General features: G+C 52.7%; 1 protein-coding gene across 2 annotated transcripts in view; it reads left to right on the forward strand.

The window, feature by feature from the left end:
* Nucleotides 1–18287, forward strand: part of gne (glucosamine (UDP-N-acetyl)-2-epimerase/N-acetylmannosamine kinase) — an 81085-nt gene extending 62798 nt beyond the window's left edge. For both annotated transcript variants that reach the window (XM_033020485.1, XM_033020492.1), the window contains exons 8-12: nucleotides 2136–2265; nucleotides 3991–4212; nucleotides 4771–4953; nucleotides 13828–13941; nucleotides 18052–18287. In XM_033020485.1, coding sequence (XP_032876376.1) covers nucleotides 2136–2265; nucleotides 3991–4212; nucleotides 4771–4953; nucleotides 13828–13941; nucleotides 18052–18287 — 885 coding nt within the window. The remainder of the gene's footprint in view (nucleotides 1–2135; nucleotides 2266–3990; nucleotides 4213–4770; nucleotides 4954–13827; nucleotides 13942–18051) is intronic.
* The last annotated feature ends 357 nt before the right edge of the window (nucleotides 18288–18644 follow it).

Genomic DNA, 18644 nt, shown 5'->3' on the forward strand with positions numbered 1-18644 from the left:
GGCTCTTCTGTCTGTACATGCTTTGTTTGATGATGTTCTGACTGTGACTCTATTTATATGTTCTCTGTTGTTTTTTTTTTTTTAATTATTGTCTGTAACTATGGAACTGCGCTGCTGCCTGTCTTGGCCAGGACTCTCTTGTAAAAGAGATTTTTAATCTCAATGAGACTTATCCTGGTTAAATAAAGGTTAAATAAAAAAATAAATAAAAATAAAATATATTACTAAAAGTCTCATCTTGACCGCTTTTGGCTCACTGTGGTGTGATTTCCGAGAGAACGCCGCCACCTACGGCCGTCATTTTTGGTTACCTCGCTCAAAGCCCCGCTCCGCCTTTTGAACCGGAGGATTTTTCCCATCGATGAAAAATCAGAGAGATATGAATGTTGTTAAAATATTTGCCATTCTCTCTGCTGCCCCTGCTGGTGGGAGGGGGGAGGGACTATAAAACCCGGAAGTGGTGTGCCTCACTCAGTCTCTGCAAGATGGAGGAAGCCAGAGATCACGTCTCTCTCAGCTCTGAATAACACTGAACACATGTCTACTCAACTGTGAGTCCCGTTAATGTGGTTTGAAAATGAAAATATGGTTGGTTTGAAGTAAAAAGACACTGCTTGCAAATGGTTGTTTGGGTGCTTTGGCTTGAAGTTAAAAGGCACTACTGCAAATGGTGCTTTGGCTTGAAGTTAAAAGGCACTGCTGCAAATGGTGGTTTGGTTGCTATGGGTAACTTCCTGTTTGCACTCTATATTGATTTTAGATAAAACGCTACCACTTACGGCTGTGATTTTTGACCATCTTACTCAGTCCCCCTCTGCTCAGCAGGTGCAGAGGATTCTTCCCATCAATGAAAAATAAAAGTGTTATTAGTGTTTAAAAAATGTTGAGAATCTCTCTCCTGTCAATCATGCCATGAAGGCCACACCTTTCCAGTGGGAGGGGGAGGGGTTATAAAACCCAGAAGTGTGGGTGTGGCTCAGGATCTGCATGATGGGGGAGGGAGAGGCCACGACTGAGCTGTGAATCAACTGAACACACTGAATGTCTACTGAACTGTGAGTTTGGTGTTTTGTGTGGTTTTATGATTGTTTTATGGTGGTTTCACCATGCATGAAATGGAATGAAACTGCACTTGAATTTGGCGGCCTTGCACCCTGCTTGAAGTGGTATGAAACTGCACTGAATTTCGTGGCCGCACCCTGCTGAAAGTGGTATGAAACTGCACTTGAATTTTGTGGCCTTGCACCCTGCTTGAAGGTAGGAAAATGGATTTGAATTTGGTGGCCTTGCACCCTGCTTGAAATGGAATTTCAAGGAATAGCCATGAGTCAACTGCCAGCCCACCAGCTGTGAGTGAGCTGCCAGCACATCAGGCTTGTGGGACTGAGCTGCCACCCCAAGAACCCATACCAGTGCTCCAGAAAGCCCACCCACTGGCCACCAATATTGGAATTGGTGGAGAGGTGGAATATTGCGTCGGGGGACCAGCCCTCCCGTGTGAACATGGAACCCAACGGGTCCCACTTAGTCTAGTATATTTATATAATGGTATATGGACACACTGATCTGTTTTGTAGTCAATGCCTACTATGTTCTGTTGTGCTGAAGCAAAGCAAGAATTTCATTATTCTATCAGGGACACATGACAATAAACTCACTTGAACTTGAGTGTGCAGGGGGGGTATTGTGCGGGGGGCGAGTGTGCGGGGGGGGTAAGTGTGCAGGTGGTGGTGAGTGTGCAGGTGGTGGTGAGTGCAGGGATGGTGAGTGCTGGGGCGAGTCTGCAGTGGGCGTGAGTCTGCGGGGGGGGGGGAGTGTGCAGTGGGGGGCGAGTGCGTGGGCCGGGGGACAAGTCTGCAGTGGGGGCGAGTGCGCGGGGAGGAGCGAGTGCGCGGGAGGGGAAGAGTGTGTGGGGGGGCGAGGGCGGGGGGCGAGTGCACGGGGGGTGGGAGAGTGGCTGAGCTGAGATCCCTGCAGTCAGGGTGGTCTGGGTGAGCTGCTGTGGGAGGGCTGGACTACAGGACCCGTCTCAGGGCTGAAGTCACATCAGCTGCTGCTGTTGACTCTCCCTCTGTCCGGGCACCTTCAGTGAGGTCTTGACTTTGATCGTTCACAATATAAATTATTTCTTTCAGGGTGAAATCATGAAAAAATATGTCCAGTCCAATCCCAAAACTTACAAGGAGAGGATTGAGTTGATTCTGAAGATGTGCACAGAGGCAGCAGCAGAGTCAGTCAACCTGAACTGCAGGATCCTGGGCGTGGGTGAGTCCAGCAGTGGCTGCTGTCAATGTAGGTTGGTCAGTGGGGTGCTGGGATCTGCATTCTATGGGGGGGGGGTGTGTAATGCGGGCACGGTGTAATGTGGGCACTGTAATGTGGGCACTGTGTAATGCGGGCACGGTGTAATGTGGACACTTTGTGAATCACACAATCCCATTCATTTCTACGTTCTCGGAGCAGAACTAGGCCATTCGGTCCATCACGTCTACTCCGCCATTCAATCATGGCTGATCTATCTATTATGTCAGATGGTGTAATGATCAAAGCAGATTCGATTTGGTTTAGTTTCGAGAAACAGCACGGAAACAGGCCCTTCAGTCCACATGCCCATCGATCACCCGTTCACACTAGTTCTATGTTGTTTGTCATGTACATCAATGATCTGGACGATGGCGTGGTAAATTGGATTAGTAAGTATGCAGATGATACTAAGATAGGTGGGGTTGCGGGTAATGAAGTAGAGTTTCAAAGTCTACAGAGAGATTTATGCCAGTTGGAAGAGTGGGCTGAAAGATGGCAGATGGAGTTTAATGTTGATAAGTGTGAGGTGCTACATCTTGGCAGGACAAATCAAAATAGGACTTACATGGTAAATGGTAGGGAATTGAAGAATGTAGGTGAACAGAGGGATCTGGGAATAACTGTGCACAGTTCCCTGAAAGTGGAATCTCATGTAGATAGGGTGGTAAAGAAAACTTTTGGTTTGCTGGCCTTTATAAATCAGAGCATTGAGTATAGAAGTTGGGATGTAATGTTAAAATTGTACAAGGCATTGGTGAGGCCAATTCTGGAGTATGGTGTACAATTTTGGTCGCCTAATTATAGGAAGGATGTCAACAAAATAGAGAGAGTACAGAGGAGATTTACTAGAATGTTGCCTGGGTTTCAGCAACTAAGTTACAGAGAAAGGTTGAACAAGTTAGGGCTTTATTCTTTGGAGCGCAGAAGGTTAAGGGGGGACTTGATAGAGGTTTTTAAAATGATGAGAGGGATAGACAGAGTTGACGTGGAAAAGCTTTTCCCACTGAGAGTAGGGAAGATTCAAACAAGGGGACATGACTTGAGAATTAAGGGACTGAAGTTTAGGGGTAACATGAGGGGGAACTTCTTTACTCAGAGAGTGGTGGCTGTGTGGAATTAGCTTCCAGTGAAGGTGGTGGAGGCAGGTTCGTTTTTATCATTTAAAAATAAATTTGATGGTTATATGGATGGGAAAGGAATGGAGGGTTATGGTCTGAGCGCAGGTATATGGGACTAGGGGAGATTATGTGTTCGGCATGGACTAGAAGGGTCGAGATGGCCTGTTTCCGTGCTGTAATTGTTATATGGTTATATCCTGAAAAGCCTGTTTATAGTCCGCATCTCTTTTACAAGACGGGTCATGTGTTATGAATTTAATTGCGTTTTCTGCCGGTGGTATTCCGTGCCTGTGCCGGTGGTATTCCGTGCCGGCCTGTGCCGGTGGTATCCCGGCCTCTGCCGGAGGTATCCTGGCCTGTGCCGGTGGTATCCCGGCCTCTGCCGGAGGTATCCCGGCCTGTGCCGGTGGTATTCCGTGCCTGTGCCGGTGGTATTCCGTGCCTGTGCCGGTGGTATTCCGTGCCGGCCTGTGCCGGTGGTATTCCGTGCCAGCCTGTGCCGGAGGTATCCTGGCCTGTGCAGGTATCCGCAGTCTCTGATCTCCGTGTCGGTGCTCCTCTCCCCCAGGTGTCTCGACGGGAGGCCGGGTGAATCCTGGTGAGGGGGTGGTACTCCACTCCACCAAGCTGATCCAGGAGTGGGTGTCCGTGGATCTGCGCACACCCATATCGGACGCTCTCCACCTGCCCGTCTGGCTGGATAACGATGGCAACTGTGCCGCTCTGGCAGAGAAGAAGTTTGGTCGTGGCAAAGGCGTGGAATGTTTTGTGGTGATCATCACCGGCACAGGTGAGCCTCCCGTGGCTGGCGAACCACTGGCTGTAGTGTGTGCAGCTCCACTATCTCCGTGTGGGAGGGCTGGAGGGAGGGGACAGAGGCAAAGTTGTATCTCAGCACACGTGAGGACAATAAACCGACACACAAAAGGAGGGGTTACTGGGGGTGGGGGGGGGGGGGAGATTACTGGGGGTGAGGGGGGATTACTGGGGGTGAGGGGGGATTACTGGGGTGAGGGGGGATTACTGGGGTGAGGGGGGATACTGGGGGTGGGGGATGGGGTTACTGGGGGGGAGGGGTTTACTGGGGGTGAGGGGGGAGTTACTGGGGGTGAGGGGGTTACTGGGGGTGAGGGGGTTACTGGGGGTGAGGGGGGGTTACTGGGGGTGAGGGGGGGTTACTGGGGGTGAAGGGAGGTGAGGGGGGGATACTGGGGGTGAAGGGGGTTACTGGGGGTGGGGGATGGGGTTACTGGGGAGGAGGGGTTTACTGGGGGTGAGGGGGGGTTACTGGGGTTGAGGGGGGTTACTGGGATTGTGTGATAACTAACGCCAGCCGTTGTTCCACCAGGCATTGGAGGGGGCATCATCCACAACAACGAGCTGATCCATGGCAGCATGTTCTGTGCGGCTGAGCTGGGACACATCATGGTGTCGCTAGACGGGCCCGAGTGTACGTGTGGCAGCAAGGGCTGCATCGAGGCCTACGCCTCAGGGGTGGCGCTGCAGAGGGAGGCCAAGAGACTGCATGATGGTGAGTGAGCACATTGTCCACGTTACACAGTGCCCGCGTTACACAGTGCCCGCGTTACACAGTGCCCGCATTACACAGTGCCCCCATTACACAGAGCCCGCATTACACTGCCCACATTACACAGTGCCCACATTACACAGAGCCCGCATTACATTGCCCACATTACACAGTGCCCACACAGTGCCCACATTACACAGTGCCCACATTACACAGTGCCCACACAGTGCCCACATTACACAGTGCCCACATTACACAGAGCCCTCATTACACAGTGCCCACATTACACAGTGCCCACACAGTGCCCACATTACACAGTGCCCGCATTACACAGTGCCCGCATTACACAGAGCCCGCATTACACAGTGCCCACACAGTGCCCACATTACACAGTGCCCGCATTACACAGTGCCCGCATTACACAGTGCCCACACAGTGCCCACATTACACAGTGCCCGCATTACACAGTGCCCACATTACACAGTGCCCACATTACACAGTGCCCGCATTACACAGTGCCCGCATTACACAGTGCCCACACAGTGCCCACATTACACAGTGCCCGCATTACACAGTGCCCGCATTACACAGTGCCCACACAGTGCCCACATTACAGTGCCCGCATTACACAGTGCCCACATTACACAGTGCCCACATTACACAGAGCCCGCATTACACAGTGCCCACATTACACAGTGCCCACATTACACAGAGCCCGCATTACACAGTGCCCACATTACACAGTGCCCACACAGTGCCCACATTACACAGTGCCCACATTACACAGTGCCCACATTACACAGTGCCCACATTACACAGAGCCCGCATTACACAGTGCCCGCATTACACAGTGCCCACACAGTGCCCACATTACACAGTGCCCACATTACACAGTGCCCACATTACACAGTGCCCACATTACACAGTGCCCGCATTACACAGTGCCCACACAGTGCCCACATTACACAGAGCCCGCATTACACAGTGCCCGCATTACACAGTGCCCACACAGTGCCCACATTACACAGTGCCCACATTACACAGTGCCCACATTACACAGAGCCCACATTACACAGTGCCCGCATTACACAGTGCCCACACAGTGCCCACATTACACAGTGCCCACATTACACAGTGCCCACATTACAGTGCCCACATTACACAGTGCCCACACAGTGCCCACATTACACAGTGCCCACATTACACAGAGCCCGCATTACACAGTGCCCACATTACACAGTGCCCGCATTACACAGTGCCCACATTACACAGTGCCCACATTACACAGTGCCCACATTACAGTGCCCACATTACACAGTGCCCACACAGTGCCCACATTACACAGTGCCCACATTACACAGAGCCCTCATTACACAGTGCCCACATTACACAGTGCCCACACAGTGCCCACATTACACAGTGCCCGCATTACACAGTGCCCGCATTACACAGAGCCCGCATTACACAGTGCCCACACAGTGCCCACATTACACAGTGCCCACACAGTGCCCACATTACACAGTGCCCACATTACACAGTGCCCACATTACACAGTGCCCACATTACACAGAGCCCGCATTACACAGTGCCCGCATTACACAGTGCCCACACAGTGCCCACATTACACAGTGCCCACATTACACAGTGCCCACATTACACAGTGCCCACATTACACAGTGCCCGCATTACACAGTGCCCACACAGTGCCCACATTACACAGAGCCCGCATTACACAGTGCCCGCATTACACAGTGCCCACATTACACAGTGCCCACATTACACAGTGCCCACACAGTGCCCACATTACACAGTGCCCACATTACACAGTGCCCACAGTGCCCACATTACACAGTGCCCACACAGTGCCCACATTACACAGTGCCCACATTACACAGTGCCCACATTACACAGTGCCCGGATTACACAGTGCCCACACAGTGCCCACATTACACAGTGCCCACATTACACAGTGCCCACATTACAGTGCCCACATTACACAGTGCCCACACAGTGCCCACATTACACAGTGCCCACATTACACAGAGCCCGCATTACACAGTGCCCACATTACACAGTGCCCGCATTATACAGTGCCCACATTACACAGTGCCCACATTACACAGTGCCCACATTACAGTGCCCACATTACACAGTGCCCACACAGTGCCCACATTACACAGTGCCCACATTACACAGAGCCCTCATTACACAGTGCCCACATTACACAGTGCCCACACAGTGCCCACATTACACAGTGCCCGCATTACACAGTGCCCGCATTACACAGAGCCCGCATTACACAGTGCCCACACAGAGCCCACACAGTGCCCACATTACACAGTGCCCACTTTACACAGTGCCTGCATTACACAGTGCCCACACAGTGCCCACATTACACAGTGCCCGCATTACACAGTGCCCGCATTACACAGTGCCCGCATTAATGTGCCCGCATTAATGTGCCCGCATTAACCAGCGCCCGCACTACACTACGCCCGCATTACATTGTTCCCGCATTAAACAGTCCGCATTACCTAGTGCCTGCATTACACAGAGCCCACGCTGCACAATGCCCACAAAGTGCCCGCATTACACAGTGCCCACATTACACTATGCCCACGCTGCACAATGCCTACATTACACAGTGCCCACATTACACAGTGCCCGCATTCCACTGTGCCCGCATTAAACAGTGTCCACGTTACACATTGCCTGCATTACACAGTGCCCACAAATTGCCCACATTACACAGTGCCACATTACACAATGCCACATTACACAGTGCCCACATTACACAGTGCCCGCATTCCACTGTGCCCGCATTAAACTGTCCACGTTACGCAGTGCCCACATTACACTGTGCCCACAAAGTGTCCACATTACACAGTGCCCACATTACACCGTGCCCGCATTACACAGTGCCCGCGTCAAACTCTGCCCGCACTACAGTCTGCCCGCATTACACAGTGCCCACATTACACAGTGCCCACACAGTGCCCACATTACACAGTGCCCGCATTACACAGTGCCCGCATTACACAGTGCCCACATTACACAGAGCCCGCATTACACAGTGCCCGCATTACACAGTGCCCACACAGTGCCCACATTACACAGTGCCCACATTACACAGAGCCCGCATTACACAGTGCCCGCATTACACAGTGCCCACACAGTGCCCACATTACACAGTGCCCACATTACACAGAGTCCGCATTACACAGAGCCCGCATTACACAGGGCCCACGTTACATAGTGCCCGCATTACACAGTGCCCGCATTACACAGAGCCCACGTTACACAGTGCCCACGTTAAACAGTGCCCACACTACACTGTGCCCACACTACACTGTGCCCACGTTACACTGCCCGCGTTACACGGTGCCTGCATTACACAGTGCCCGCATTGCACGGTGCCCGCATTACACAGTGCCCGCATTACGCAGTGCCCACACTACATTGTGCCCGCATAACACAGTGCCCGCATTGCACAGTGCCCACACAGTGCCCACACTACATTGTGCCCGCATTACACTGTGCCCGCATTACACTGTGCCCGCATTACACAGAGCCCGCATTACACAGTGCCCGCATTACACAGAGCCCGCATTACACAGTGCCCGCATTACACAGTGCCCACACAGTGCCCACATTACACAGTGCCAGCATTACACAGTGCCCGCATTACACAGTGCCCACATTACACAGCCCGCATTACACAGTGCCCACATTACACAGAGCCCGCATTACACAGTGCCCACATTACACAGTGCCCACATTACACAGAGCCCGCATTACACAGTGCCCACATTACACAGTGCCCACATTACACAGAGCCCGCATTACACAGTGCCCACATTACACAGTGCCCACACAGTGCCCACATTACACAGTGCCCGCATTACACAGTGCCCGCATTACACAGTGCCCACACAGTGCCCACATTACACAGAGCCCGCAATACACAGTGCCCGCATTACACAGTGCCCACACAGTGCCCACATTACACAGTGCGCACATTACACATTGCCCGCATCACACAGTGCCCACACAGTGCCCACATTACACAGTGCCCAAATTACACAGTGCCCACATTACACAGTGCCCACATTACACAGAGCCCGCATTACACAGTGCCCACATTACACAGTGCCCGCATTACACAGTGCCCGCATTACACAGTGCCCACACAGTGCCCACATTACACAGTGCCCGCATTACACAGTGCCCACACAGTGCCCACATTACACAGTGCCCACATTACACAGAGCCCGCATTACACAGTGCCCACATTACACAGTGCCCGCATTACACAGTGCCCACACAGTGCCCACATTACACAGTGCCTGCAATACACAGTGCCCGCATTACACAGAGCCCGCATCACACAGTGCCCACACAGTGCCCACATTACACAGTGCCCACATTACACAGTGCCCGCATTACACAGTGCCCACACAGTGCCCACATTACACAGTGCCCACATTACACAGTGCCCACATTACACAGTGCCCGCATTACACAGTGCCCACACAGTGCCCACATTACACAGTGCCCACATTACACAGAGCCCGCATTACACAGTGCCCACATTACACAGTGCCCGCATTACACAGTGCCCACACAGTGCCCACATTACACAGTGCCCGCATTACACAGTGCCCGCATTACACAGAGCCCGCATTACACAGTGCCCACACAGTGCCCACATTACACAGTGCCCGCATTACACAGTGCCCACACAGTGCCCACATTACACAGTGCCCGCATTACATTGTGCCCGCATTAAACAGTCCGCATTACCTAGTGCCTGCATTACACAGAGCCCACGCTGCACAATGCCCACAAAGTGCCCGCATTACACAGTGCCCACATTACACTATGCCCACGCTGCACAATGCCTACATTACACAGTGCCCACATTACACAGTGCCCGCATTCCACTGTGCCCGCATTAAACAGTGTCCACGTTACGCATTGCCTGCATTACACAGTGCCCACAAATTGCCCACATTACACAGTGCCACATTACACAGTGCCCGCATTACACAGTGCCCACATTCCACTGTGCCCGCATTACACAGTGCCCGCATTCCACTGTGCCCGCATTAAACTGTCCACGTTACGCAGTGTCCACATTACACTGCCCACAAAGTGTCCACATTACACAGTGCCCACATTACACCGTGCCCGCATTACACAGTGCCCACACTACACAGTGCCCACACTACACAGTGCCCACACTACACAGTGCCCGCATACACAGTGCCCACACTACACAGTGCCCGCATACACAGTGCCCACATTACACAGTGCCCACACTACACAGTGCCCGCATACACAGTGCCCACACTACACAGTGCCCACACTACACAGTGCCCGCATTACACAGTGCCCGCATTACACAGTGCCCACACTACACAGTGCCCACATTACACAGTGCCCGCATTACACAGTGCCCACACTACACAGTGCCCACACTACATAGTGCCCACACTACACAGTGCCCACATTACACAGTGCCCACACTACACAGTGCCCACATTACACATTACACAGTGCCCACATTACACATTACACAGTGCCCACATTACACATTACACAGTGCCCGCATTACACAGTGCCCACACTACACAATGCCCACATTACACATTACACAGTGCCCACATTACACATTACACAGTGCCCACATTACACATTACACAGTGCCCGCATTACACAGTGCCCGCATTACACAGAGCCCGCATTACACAGTGCCCGCATTAAACAGTCCGCATTACCTAGTGCCTGCATTACACAGAGCCCACGCTGCACAATGCCCACAAAGTGCCCACATTACACAGTGCCCACACTACATTGTGCCCGCATAACACAGTGCCCACACAGTGCCCACATTGCACTGTGCCCGCATTACACAGTGCCCGCATTACGCAGTGCCCACACTACATTGTGCCCGCATAACACAGTGCCCACATTTCACAGTGCCCGCATTACACAGTGCCCACATTACACAGTGTCCACATTACACAGTGCCCACATTACACAGTGCCCACATTACACAGTGCCCACATTACACAGTGCCCACATTACACAGTGCCCGCATTACGCAGTGCCCACACTACATTGTGCCCGCATAACACAGTGCCCACACAGTGCCCACATTGCACTGTGCCCGCATTACACAGTGCCCGCATTACGCAGTGCCCACACTACATTGTGCCCGCATAACACAGTGCCCACACTGTGCCCGCATTACACAGTGCCCGCATTACGCAGTGCCCACACTACACTGTGCCCGCATAACACAGTGCCCACACTGTGCCCGCATTGCACGGTGCCCGCATTACACAGTGCCCGCATTACGCAGTGCCCACACTACATTGTGCCCGCATAACATAGTGCCCGCACTACACAGTGCCCGCATTGCACTGTGCCCGCATTACACAGTGCCCGCATTACACAGAGCCCACGTTACACAGAGCCCACATTACACAGAGCCCACATTACACTGTGCCCACACTACATTGTGCCGTACACTGCGCCCGCAATACACTGCGTCCGCATTAAACAGTGTCCACGTTAAAGTGCCTGCATTACACAGTGCCCACAAATTGCCCACATTACACAGTGCCCGCATTACACAGTGCCCGCATTACTGTGCCCGCATTAACCAGCGCCCGCACTACACAATGCCCGCACTACACAGTGCCCGCATTACTGTGCCCGCATTAACCAGCGCCTGCAGTACACAGCGCCCGCACTACACAGTGCCCGCATTAATGTGCCCGCATTAACCAGCGCCCGCACTACCCAGCGCCCGCACTACACTACGCCCGCATTACATTGTTCCCGCATTAAACAGTCCGCGTTACCTAGTGCCTGCATTACACAGAGCCCACGCTGCACAATGCCCACAAAGTGCCCGCATTACACAGTGCCCACATTACACTATGCCCACGCTGCACAATGCCTACATTACACAGTGCCCACATTACACAGTGCCCGCATTCCACTGTGCCCGCATTAAACTGTCCACGTTACGCAGTGCCCACATTACACAGTGCCCGCGTCACACTCTGCCCGCACCACACTCTGCCCGCATGACACAGTGCCCACATTACACAGTGCCCACACAGTGCCCGCGTTACACGATGCCAGCGTCACACAGCGCCCGCGGCCCACAGCGCCAGTGGCACACTGTGCCCGCATTACGCAGTGCCCACATTACACAGTGCCCACATTACACAGTGCCCACATTTCACAGTGCCCACATTTCACAGTGCCCGCATTACACAGTGCCCACATTACACAGTGTCCACATTACACAGTGCCCACATTACACAGTGCCCACATTACACAGTGCCCACATTACACAGTGCCCACATTACACAGTGCCCACATTACACAGTGCCCACATTTCACAGTGCCCACATTACACAGTGCCCACATTACACAGTGCCCACATTACACAGTGCCCACATTACGCAGTGCCCACATTACACAGTGCCCACATTACACAGCGCCTACATTTCACAGTGCCCACATTTCACAGTGCCCACATTACACAGCGCCTACATTTCACAGTGCCCACATTTCACAGTGCCCACATTACACAGCGCCTACATTTCACAGTGCCCACATTTCACAGTGCCCACATTACACAGTGCCCACATTACACAGTGCCCACATTACACAGTGCCCACATTACACAGTGCCCACATTACGCAATGCCCACATTACGCAGTGCCCACATTACGTCCAGGATGATCACCAAGAACACAGATCTTGCATGAACTGTGAGTGAGTTCCACTCCATGAGACGGGGCCAGAGTGGGGTATGGTGGTCACTGTGTGGGTGCGGTGTGCGTGAGGAGTGCTGTTCTGCCTTTGCCACCACTCTGTCTACAGACAGACCCATGGGTACAGGGTGGGTATGAGGTGGGTAAGGTGGCCTGCGTTTGTGTGGTTATGAGGAGTGCTGTTTTGCCTCTGCCACGTCCCTGTCTACAGACAGACCCACCTGCAGATCCCCCCTGCACGGGCTCGGGGGGAATGTGCATCTTTTAGCCCCCCATTCTCCCACCTTCGTGCCCCTAGTACAGAGCGGCCTGTGGTTTACTGTGTGGTTTACTTCAAACTCTTTTAGCAAGCTTCAGAGCTCCAATTTGTAGCAAGATTATTTTTATAAACTAGAACGAGGAGAAACATGCAGGGAACCTGTGTAAATTGTGGGGTGAATTGGACGTTGGTCTTGTGTAGAGCTGTGAAACTGGGGCAATCGATCATGGGCAGCCTCCAGTCCGGTTCAGAGATACAGCATGGAAACATGCCCTTAAGCCCACTGAGTCCGCGTCGACCAACGATCCCCCCATACACTTGCACTTTCCTACACACTAGGGACAATTTACAGAGATCAACTAACCTACAAACCTGCACGTCTTTGGAGAGTGGGAGAAAATGTGAGTACCCGGAGAAAGTTGCTGCCTTACAGCGCCAGAGACCCGGCTTCCATCCTGACTACGGGCGCTGTCTGTACAGAGGTTGTACATTCTCCCCGTGACCTCGTGGGTTTTCACCGGGATCTACAAACCTGTACGTCTTTGGAGTGTGGGAGTTTATCTCTAAATTAAACTAAATTAAAAAACTACGTGGTCACAGGGAGAACGTACAAACTCCACACAGACGGCACCTGTAGTCAGGATTGAACCCAGGTCTCTGGTGCTGTGAGGCAGCAACTCTACCGCTGCGCCAGCCTGCCGTCCCAAGTCACCTCGAGAGCCGAAAAGCAAGTAGACAGCCTGGTTGGGAGTTTGCAGACTGTGTGTGGTGACTGCCAGGACCAGGCCTGCATTCAGTGTTTGTGTTCTGCCTTTACAGAGGACTTGCTGATGATGGATGGCATGTCCAAGAGTGGAGGGGCAGTGACTGCCATCGACCTCATCTGTGCTGCCAAACTGGGCAACGTTGAGGCTCAGAAAGTCCTCAAAACAGGTAACCAATGCCTGGCTGCATTTACATTGCTCCCCATGTTGCATTGAATCCATTCTTTGATGGGCAGGGAGAGGGGGAAGGGCAGGAGAAAGGAGTGGGGGTAGGGAGAGAGAGGAAGTACGTGGGGGTGGGGGGAGAAGGGTCGGTAAAAGGGATGGGGTAGAGGCCAGGGAAGGAGGAGAGGGTGTTGTGGGAAGGGCAGGGGTGGGGGAAGGGTGTGGGGGGAGGGAGTAGGGGTGGGGTGTGTGAGGGGGAGGGAGTAGGGGAGGGGTGTGGGGGGAGCGAGTAGGGGAGGGTGTGGGAGAAGGTGTAGGGAGAGGTTGGGGGAGGGGTGTGCAGCTTTCACCATTTCCCCCAGCCACATTGGTTCCCCCTGTTTTCTCTGCCATGAGTCTGACTTGGTTTGCAACCACAGAGGGTCACTCTACATTAATGTGGTGACCAGGTTCACTCCCATGTCGAGCACTGCTCCATTGCTTCCAAACTGCATCCCTGGACACACATCATAACCTGTGCTCTTGTTCTCTCCCCCTCCCCCTGTCACAGTCACACAGGCCCTTCGGCCCAACTTGCCCATGCCGACAATCATACAAACATAGACATAGAAACATAGAAATTAGGTGCAGGAGTAGGCCATTCGGCCCTTCGAGCCTGCACCGCCATTTAATATGATCATGGCTGATCATCCAACTCAGTATCCTGTACCTGCCTTCTCTCCATACCATATAACCATATAACAATTACAGCACGGAAACAGGCCATCTCGGCCCTACAAGTCTGTGCCGAACAATTATTTTCCGTAAGTCCCACCTGCCTGCACTCATACCATAACCCTCCATTCCCTTCTCAATCCCTATCCAATTTATTTTTAAATGATACCAATGAACCTGCCTCCACCACTTCCACTGGAAGCTCATTCAACACCGCTACCACTCTCTGAGTAAAGAAGTTCCCCCTCATGTTACCCCTAAACTTCTGTCCCTTAATTCTGAAGTCATGTCCTCTTGTTTGAATCTTCCCTATTCTCAAAGGGAAAAGCTTGTCCACATCAACTCTGTCTATCCCTCTCATCATTTTAAAGACCCCTATCAAGTCCCCCCTTAACCTTCTGCGCTCCAGAGAATAAAGACCTAACTTATTCAACCTTTCTCTGTAACTTAGTTGTTGAAACCCAGGCAACATTCTAGTAAATCTCCTCTGTACTCTCTCTATTTTGTTGACAGCCTTCCTATAATTGGGCGACCAAAATTGTACACCATACTCCAGATTTGGTCTCACCAATGATCCCTTTAGCCACAAGGGCCACATCTAACTCCCTCTTAAATATAGCCAATGAACTGGCCTCAACTACATTCTGTGGCAGAGAATTCCAGAGATTCACCACTGTGTAAAAAATGTTTTTCTCATCTCAGTCCTAAAAGATTTCCCCTTTATCTTTAAACTGTGACCCCTTGTTCTGGACTTCCCCAACATCGGGAACGATCTTCCTGCATCTAGCCTGTCCAACCCCTTAAGAATTTTGTAAGTTTCTATAAGATCCCCCCTCAATCTTCTAAATTCTAGCGAGTACAAGCCAAGTCTATCCAGTCTTTCTTCATATGAAAGTCCTGACATCCCAGGAATCAGTCTGGTGAACCTTCTCTGTACTCCCTCTATGGCAAGAATGTCCTTCCTCAGATTAGGAGACCAAAACTGTACGCAATACTCCAGGTGTGGTCTCACCAACTGCAGTAGAACCTCCCTGCTCCTATACTCAAATCCTTTTGCTATGAAGCATGCCCCATCTACGCCAGTCCCATCTGCCCACGTTTGGCCCATATCCCTCTAAACATGCCCTATCCATGTGCATGTCCAAATGCCTCAACTACCTCCTCCGGCAACTTGTCCCATACACCCATCTGAGTGAAAAACTAGCCCCTCAGGTTCCTATTAAATCTTTTCAACGAAGTTGAGCTTAAATCCTCTAAGAGTCACAATCTGGGAACAGGCCCTTCAGCCCAACTTACCCGTCCCAACCAACATGCGCCATCTACACTAGTCCCACCTGCCTGCGTTTGGCCCGTATCCCTCTACATTTTCGTACCAAATCTTTCCCCCCTCACCTTAAAGCTATGGCCTCAGGTTCTAGATTTCCTTACTTTGGGTGAAAGACATTCATCCTATCTATTCCTCTTATGACCCTCTAGACCTCTATGAGATCACCCCTCATCCTCCTGCGCTCCAAGGAATAAAGCCCTAGCTTGCCCAACCTCTCCCTGTAGCTCAGCCTCGAGTCCAGGCCACAGTCACACTTGTCCTTAATTGCCCTCCCCTGGGTAAAGGTCTATGTGTACTCACCTCATGACTTTACACGCGTGTAATCCCATTCTATCTGCCAGTCCCTATGCCCCTTGCCCCTTGACCTGCCCCGCTGCTTACTGCTGAGTTTTCCTGTTCCCCATCTCTGGGGAAGGGTCTCGGTGTGTGCTCTGTGGTCACTGATGAAGTCTCTCTGCAACCTAATGTCCCAACCCATGACCGACAGTGAAGACACGCGTGTGCCCTCACCTGTCGACCCGTGGAGCCAGTTTCGGGGGACTGGTGACGAACGCCAAGTTTCCCCCGACATCAACATTTAGAATAGAATAGAATATATTTTAATGGTCACATACACCTAGGTGTAGTGAAATGCTTCTTGCCATGCAGCACATAAAGAAAGAATACAGACATAAGAGATTTAAGCGGCTGTATCAGACGTGAGAGGATACAGGTGTGTCCAAGGCTACAGGGGGAGATAATGACTGCTCAAGCACCAGGCGTGAGGATAAGCAGAGGCAAAGTGTAGCCACAACTGAGGGGACTCTCTCACTGGGTCTGGGAGCTGTGGTTTGTTGGCAGAGATAGAGGGGGTGGAGGAATGAACCAGGAATGAAGGGGCTGGAGGCTGGGGACCTAACTACGAGGTGTGGGGAGGGAGTAGCGTAAGGGAGTGGAAGGTGAAGCTTGACCGATGAGGGGGTGGGTGGACCATGACACACATCTGTGTTCCCGCGCTCCGTCCTGACACCGTGTCATCTCCATGTTCTCTCATGTTTCCCGTCTGTCTGCCTTGATCTCTCCGCGTCTCAGTCTGTTTCTGGTCAGACACGTGTTCTCTCCGTGTTTCCCGGTGCCCTGTGTTCTTTCTGTGTCTCCCAGTCTGACGCGTGCTCTATCCATGTCCGTGTGTGGCAGTCTGTTCCGTGCTCTCTCCGTGTCCGTGTGTGCCGGTCTGTTCCGTGCTCTCTCCGTGTCCGTGTGTGCCGGTCTGATACGTGCTCTCTCCGTGTCCGTGTGTGCCGGTGTGACGCGTACTCTATCCGTGTCCGTGTGTGCCGGTCTGATCCGTGCTCTCTCCGTGTCCGTGTGTGCCGGTCTGATCCGTGCTCTATCCGTGTCCGTGTGTGCCGGTCTGATCCGTGCTCTATCCGTGTCCGTGTGTGCCGGTCTGATCCGTGCTCTCTCCGTGTCCGTGTGTGCCGGTCTGATACGTGCTCTCTCCGTGTCCGTGTGTGCCGGTGTGACGCGTGCTCTATCCGTGTCCGTGTGTGCCGGTCTGATCCGTGCTCTCTCCGTGTCCATGTGTGGCAGTCTGATCCGTGCTCTCTCCGTGTCCGTGTGTGCCGGTCTGATCCGTGCTCTATCCGTGTCCGTGTGTGGCAGTCTGATCCGTGCTCTCTCCGTGTCCGTGTGTGCCGGTCTGATCCGTGCTCTATCCGTGTCCGTGTGTGCCGGTCTGATCCGTGCTCTATCCGTGTCCGTGTGTGCCGGTCTGTTCCGTGCTCTATCCGTGTCCGTGTGTGCCGGTCTGATCCGTGCTCTATCCGTGTCCGTGTGTGCCGGTCTGATCCGTGCTCTATCCGTGTCCGTGTGTGCCGGTCTGATCCGTGCTCTATCCGTGTCCGTGTGTGCCAGTCTGATCCGTGCTCTCTCCGTGTCCGTGTGTGCTGGTCTGATCCGTGCTCTATCCGTGTCCGTGTGTGCCAGTCTGATCCGTGCTCTATCCGTGTCCATGTGTGCCGGTCTGATCCGTGCTCTCTCCGTGTCCGTGTGTGCCGGTGTGACGTGCTCTCTCCGTTCTCTCTCCCACAGCCAGCTGTGCCCTGGGCGTGGGCATTGTCAACATCCTACACACAGTGAACCCATCGCTGGTGGTGCTGTCGGGGGTGCTGGCTGCCCACTATGAGGACGGGGTGAAGGAGGTGATTGCCCAGCGGGCACTGCCCTCTGCCAGGGCTGTAGACGTGGTGGTATCCGGCCTGGCAGAGCCGGCATTGCTGGGTGCTGCCAGCATGGTGCTGGACTATGCCACACGCAGAACCTACTAGACGCTGCTCCCTTCCTCCCTCTACATCCATCGCCTCTCTATTGAATATTTATTCAACTCTAACGCCTATTTCTAGTTCCCCCGCCCCCACCACTCTGCCTTTACCATGTGGCAGTTTCCTGCCAAAACCACGTGCAACAATTGTATTCTGGATCAAACCCGAGGCTCAGATCAGCCCAGACCAGGGTTGGGTCCTTCCCTGACCAATCCCTCCTCAAACCAGTTGCCACATTTTTGATTTAATGGACTATCCTGACTGTGGGAAGAGTGGAGCGTGAGTCTTCAGTACTAGTCCAAGTCTGAACCATTCCCCATATCTGTTCAGAACTTCATTTAATCAGGATTTAAATTTAAAAGA

Source organism: Amblyraja radiata, chromosome 1 (assembly GCF_010909765.2).
Source record: "Amblyraja radiata isolate CabotCenter1 chromosome 1, sAmbRad1.1.pri, whole genome shotgun sequence".
NCBI classification, from domain to species: Eukaryota; Metazoa; Chordata; class Chondrichthyes; order Rajiformes; family Rajidae; genus Amblyraja; species Amblyraja radiata.